The sequence below is a fragment of the Aegilops tauschii genome, chromosome 2 (assembly GCF_002575655.3).
Source record: "Aegilops tauschii subsp. strangulata cultivar AL8/78 chromosome 2, Aet v6.0, whole genome shotgun sequence".
Lineage (NCBI taxonomy): Eukaryota > Viridiplantae > Streptophyta > Magnoliopsida > Poales > Poaceae > Aegilops > Aegilops tauschii.
This window is the reverse complement of record NC_053036.3, coordinates 494,021,733-494,028,035: the sequence shown is the minus strand read 5'-3', so window position 1 is coordinate 494,028,035 and position 6,303 is coordinate 494,021,733. Positions and strand designations below refer to the sequence as shown.

At 47.8% G+C, this 6,303-nt stretch overlaps 1 protein-coding gene across 3 annotated transcripts; it reads right to left on the bottom strand.

The window, feature by feature from the left end:
- Positions 1–892: 892 nt before the first annotated feature.
- LOC109753537 (B-box zinc finger protein 20) lies at positions 893–3,068 on the bottom strand. 3 transcript variants are annotated; one of them, XM_020312447.4, is made up of 3 exons: positions 2,232–3,068; positions 1,770–2,138; positions 893–1,318 (listed from the first exon to the last, which is right to left on the bottom strand). In XM_020312447.4, exons 1-3 carry the CDS (start codon positions 2,436–2,438, stop codon positions 1,109–1,111), a joined length of 786 nt encoding a protein of 261 aa, XP_020168036.1. In that variant the 5' UTR covers positions 2,439–3,068; the 3' UTR covers positions 893–1,108. The 3 variants fall into 3 exon arrangements, with proteins under 3 accessions (XP_020168036.1, XP_020168035.1, XP_073365000.1); XM_020312446.4 differs by having other exon boundaries at positions 893–1,321; positions 2,232–2,639; XM_073508899.1 differs by having other exon boundaries at positions 1,770–2,643.
- Positions 3,069–6,303: the final 3,235 nt, after the last annotated feature.

Sequence of the window (6,303 nt, the reverse complement as noted above, 5' to 3'; positions counted from 1 at the left end):
GTCGCTTGTGGTCGGGAGGAGGACACTATGCCCAGATTCTGGACATGCCCACATGCAAAGGAATTCTGAAAATTATTGAGTGAGGCCGTAGCTGCACCACTACCACATGCACCATCTTATATTCAGGCCACGGAGGGACTTCGTGCGTGGATTCTGGAGTGGCTCGGCAAGGCTGGACAAGATGAAAAAGAAACTGTACTCAGGGGTTGGTATGAGCTTTGGATGGCTCGCAATGCGGCGTGGGAATCAAACCGGATTGAGGATCCTAGAATTATCTGCGATCGAGTTCAAGTTCTTGCTGGGGAGTGGAAGGCTGCCCATGAGGTGGTTGTTCGTCACAGGGGGACGACAGAACGCGAAAGCTGGAAGAAGCCCGAGGATGGGTGGGTCAAAGCAAACACGAACAACGCTTTATCAAAGGTGAACGTCACGGGGGGAGGAGGAGCTGTCCTGAGGGACAACCATGGCGAGTTCTTGGCAGGATGTTGCCATTTTTCCTTCTACCCACAATGCAGAGGTGGCGGAACTGATGGCATGCCGGAGGACCATGTTGCTGGCGAATGAACTAAAAATGTTCAGAGGATCATTCTCGAGACGGACTCACAAGTGGTGGCAAGAAAGCTCATGAATGAATAGAAGGACTTCTCAGCCAATGGGCAACTGGTGGAGAAGATATACTTGGATCATTTTCAGACTTTAGGATTGCTTGGGTGCGACGCTCTGCAAATAATGTCGCACACGTCCTAATTAGGGAGGGTTGCTTGAAATCTTTATGTAAACTTGGCTTCATGTATCACCGGAGTGTGTTAGCTCGGAGATCGTCCCTGAAGGGGCGTTAAACATTGAATAAAATGGCAATTTTTCCCCTAAAAAAAGAAATGAGCAGGATTCGTTCCGAAAAACCAAAGGCGCAGAGTACTTCAAAGGTCAAACAGTCCAGTGATCCAGTGTTCCCAAAGACTCAGAAGCGACACATTGAGGACGCAGTAAAAAATGACAGTAATTTCTGAAGCGAGCAACTGCAGATCAAACAAAAATTCATGGTCCAGGTCATTTTCTGATTTTATCCGCTACTAGTACTAGTACTGGTACTGCAAAGCGCACGTTTTCACCAGTAGGAGGAGGAGCCGAGAGACGACGGCCGAGGTCGCTTGCTGCCGGCCCACGCCGCCCCCGCGTGCATCTGCGGTACCCACAGCTCGCGGCTGGCCCGCTCACCCGCAGCGACAACGACGCCACCGATCAGCTGCTCTTGGCCAGCCCACGCCGGGTAACCTTCACCTTCTTGCGGCCCACCGATCCTAGCCAGCCCTCCTCCCTGCTAAGACGAGTGTCAAGTTGCCAAATCAGTCCAAGCAACAAAACAATATCTATCTATTGCTCAAAAGAAAAAGAAACACGAAATCTGCATTTCTTGTTTGTAGTGTAGATGGGTTAAGTCTGCAATGCCAAAAGTGGTAGGAGCGAGTAGATATTCCTATGGCCATTTTGGCGTTAGAGCATCATATGTTGGTGGTCTCCACTGAGACATTATCCTGACACCCTGCTTCGGATTTTTCTTGGTGCTAGTTGCGAGCATGACAACAAACTACCTAAATGATTGCGAGCTCAAAAGCATTGGGAGCGGGGCATGGTTACTGGTTAGAGCAGATGAACTATCCAAATGATGATTGGGAACTCAAAATCAAGTTTCATTGTGCTCGCAGGTTGTCTTAGATTGCCTAGTAAAAGTAGCAGTATTTGCAGTGCGCTGGAAGTCTTGAACTGACCTGATACGGCTTGTTCGAGGAGACGGCGACGGCGGCGTCGTCCAGGAGGAAGTCCTCGACGTGCCACCCGGGCAGCGTCTTGGTCAGGTACTCGGAGATGCTGCTGCCGTCGCTCGCGCTCGCGCTGGCGCTCGCCGTGCCACTGGCGTCGCCGCTGCAGGAGTCGGCGATGCAGGGGCTGGTGCTGTTCCCCTCCTCCTCCTGACCCGACGGCGCGGGGGACTCCGCCGGCGCCGACGAGACGCGCACGCCGGTGAGCAGGAACCGGCCGTGCCGCCTCGTCAGCTCGCTGGCCGTGTGCACCTGGACGTCGCACTCCCGGCACAGGATCGCCCTGTCCTCCTTGCAGAACAGGAGCCCCCTCTTCTCCTGCAGCCCACAACGACATAACATCAGCTCTCGCCGTAGCAACACAAATGGCACACATATCTGAAAACGTTCTTGATTTGTACTATATCCCACCTGGCAGATGTCGCAGAGAGGCGGCTTCGGCGAAGGCGACGAGGAGGAGGCCGGCGATGGGTGGAGGAGGGACAGGCGGCGGTGCTTGCCGGCGAGCTTGTTGGCGCGGTGGACGCGGCGGTCGCAGGCGTCGCACAGCGCGGCCTCGTCGGCGCAGCAGAAGACGGAGGCCGCCTCGGCCTCGCACACGTCGCACTGCACCTTCATGGCACGATCTGGGCACGCAGCTTCGACCCCGCCACGCGAGAGAGAGATGGAGGGGGCGGTGAGAGATAGGCAAGGTAGGTCACGGGGCCAGGCCAATAGAGTTATCTCGGGCTCTCTCTCGGTCAGAGATGTTGCAACTGCATACCGGCACGCGAGAGGTGTTTATATATCGGTCAGGAGGACATGGTAATGTTAGGAAGGCAGAGAGGGCGGTGCCACTGTGCCAGTGCGTGTTGGGGATAGAGATTTGCGGTGAGGTGAAGAGGCCTTGTTCCTTGGGCGATGGGGATTTTGACTTTGGAGGATGGAGCCAGGGGGGTCTATGCTGACCTACCCAGCTACCCTGATCTCTGATAGATCTGATGAATCATGATAGTACACATTGGTGGATGCATTCGATTGCATCCCTTTCGGTCCTGGTGCATATGAATGCAGTAGGAATGAAGTCTCTATACGTTGTGACCTATTCGTACTCTTTTTTTTTACGTAAAAGAAGTTCAAATTTTCACACGAAAAAAATTGGAACTTCTTTGAAGCACAGCCAAGGAGAACAAGATGGTGCAGAGGCCGGGATACTGCGATATGAATGAGCAGAAATCCTCCATGTTTGGAATAAAGCTCCCATCAGTTTTGCATAAAAAATGGCCGAGAAGCTTAAACTCCTTTGTGAAAAGGAAAAAAAAAGAGAGAAACAACAAGATCACAGTCACAGTTATATCTTTGACGGAGTAGATCTGAAAACGCACATATCTTGTCCTTTCTAGGGTTTTATTGTGTGTGTTTTAGTTGCTATCATGCTTTAATATCAATAAAACAAATGCAGAAGAAAAAGAGAAAAAGAGCATTCGCTTTTGGGACCACATTTTGTTGCTATCCAGACCCGATCAACTTGTGCAAGTGCTTACCTTGGAGCAGCTAAGCACTCTCTAGAAGGAACGAAATCAAGGCACATACAGACATGCAAATCCAGGAGGATAAGGCTTGCTAGTTGTTACTAGTACTCTATCCGTCTCTAAATATATATCTTTCTAGATATTTCAATATAGGCTACATACAAATGTATATACACATATTTTAAAGTATAGATTTACTCATTTTGCTCCATATGTAGTTCATATTAGAATCTTTAAAAAACTTGTATTTAGGAACGGAGGGCTACATTTTATCACGGTTCACCTCCTGTCTACAACTGCTAGCACATGAATGGACATGTCGAGGTGAACCGATAACCTTTTCCACATCACATTATCTTGTTTTTCGGTTGACTGAACTGATGAAAAGTTCAGGGAAAAACTCTTTTGCGGCTCAATGATTAGGCATCCCTGAATTGCATGCCATGAAATGGGCTGGCAATGGGGATCAGAGCTCAAAGGTTAGATACGGGCGAATGGGCGCTCCCAGGTCAGGTCAGGCTCGCAGCAAGGGCATCGTCCTCCAACTTGATGCCGCCCCTTATCCTCCCCTCCTCAACTTTATCAGTCCTTATTTTATCGTTGTGCTAAGAAAGAGGGTCGTCCTCGATTTCATTAAGACGAAAAGCACCGGAATCTACATGCTACATTTTCATACTAGATTGCATACTAGATTGAACTTTCAAAATGTAAGGTTTGCGGTGGAGTAATGACAAGTCACTCTCCATTCGTTGTAGTACAATATTATTATGATACAATTATTTTCTCCTTTATTTTCTGATGAGAAAGAGGCAAGCACTCTTCTACTACGAATGCGTAGTACATATCGACGGGGAAAATATCTAGTGCTACCAAGCTTTAAGTGCTACCGTGATACGTGTTCCTGGATCGTCGGATTCTCAGATCGGACGGCTCTCAGTAACTCTGCAACATTTGCAACAAAGTCTTTGAGGAGTCCAAAAATTGCGCATAGGTCTAGCAAATCCAACAGCTCCCAAATGTCGTCCGATCTAAGAATCCAACCGCCCAGATGCCTGTATCACGGTAGCATTTAAGCCTCGGTAGCACCAGATACTCCACCATGTCGACAGAGTGCTCCTAGATCATGGCATCACATCAGGCAATTTACAATATTTTGGGCACCGTCAGAAATTGAAAAGTACGATCACTTCACCAATTATATACTCCTATAATTCTAAAGTATATATGCATCCAGAACATGCTACGGCTATGGTCCCCCGTTGTTTGCTTGGTTATCTCTCACATAATCTAATCCCGCTGATCTGCCTAGATATCTTATATCTTTCGATTGATGTCACGGCTTACCTCAATCGCCAAACTTGTCTAGAAAAATATATAGTAGTCCACTGGAGTGATGAGCTTATTTCATTCGTTAGGTATTCAGGTCATCAGGTGCCTGCCTATCTTTCTGCCCGATCTTCCTAGTGCGCGTGTGTGTGCAGTACAGTCGGTACTGCACCGTACTTTCGATCTTCGTTGGACACTGCAGAACAATCGTGAAGGGGTCGGGTTGCTCGTCCGAGAACGAAAAGGGCGCCTTTGGCCGTATCCGTTTCTCGGCTGCAGGCACGGCATGGTGGTTGCACGCAGCCAGCTGCTCCCGGACCCCGGCCGATGAAACGGACATGCAGGCCTCGTCCAAGCATCAAGCTGACAAGTGACAACCTGTGCCCCTTCGAGTGACTCGCAACTGCAAGCTAGTCCTGCCGGTGCCCCGCCGCAATCTGGAGATACGCCTGGATCCGTTCACACCGTGTTCGATTGATTGATTGATCCATTTGCTTCATCATGGGCTATGGAAGGTGGCCTGATCATCACGCCGGTATAAGATCAGTGCATCCTAGTAGCGCTCAATCAAGCCCAGTTAAAAGACAGACTCCTCCTTCGTTTCTCATCTGAAAAATACCTGTTACTACCTACTCCCTTCATTTCATAATGTAGTGCTCATGTTTTTTAAGATTCAATTTTGATCATAAATTAGATCAACAATAGATAAATCATTTTACTGAAAAATTATACCTTTGAAAACTTCTTTCGGATACGAATTCAAAGATATCTGTCATGCTCCCGCCGCGGTTGCCTTAAATTTATGATCAAAGTTAAATCTCGAAAAACATGGACCCACCACATTACTCCCTCCGTCCGCGAACAAATGTACATCTAGCTTTTGTCTTAAGTTAAAATTTTAGAACTTTGACCAACTTTCTAGAGAAAAGTAAATAGCATTTATGACACTAAATTAGTATCACTAGATCCGTTTTAAAAAGCACTTTGATAATATACTAATTTGATGTCATATATGTTACTATTATTTTCTATAAAGTTGATCAAAATTTCAAAACTTTGACTTAGAACAAAAGCTAGATGTACACTTATTTACGGACGGAGTGAGTGTGTAATAAAGGGAGTAGTGAGGCACTGATGCACCTGTTTCCTCTTAATGAGATGAGATGGGCATTTTGCAAGCCACAGAGACTCATCTCAGAAAGTCCAGCGGTGATTTGCTGCACGTCTCTCGCGTGATATATATCCAAATGGTACGAAAACCATATCCGGTGTACGTAATTGTCAATGAGATAAGACTTATCCACGTGAATACGACCAGCTTCTCGGAGTCGGATGCGATGAAGAAATGTTCTCCGCCACGCAAAGAGCGTATAGCAAAACATGCCGTGCGCTTTATCCCGCAGCTTTCGTTTTCGCGGTTGTATCGTGTGTGCATGCATTGGCGGCCGGCGGCCTCACGGTGCGCTTTTATCGGCGATCGGCGTCCACCTGATACCAAGTTACCAACCCATCGCCGTGACGGCGATCGCCTGTGTCTTTTGATCTTGTAATCTTTTCCTACCTGCTGACAAAGTGATCGAAACCCCAAAGTGAAAACGAAAATTCGAGGAAAAATCTTGTAATGTTTTCTTTTTACAAACTTTTAA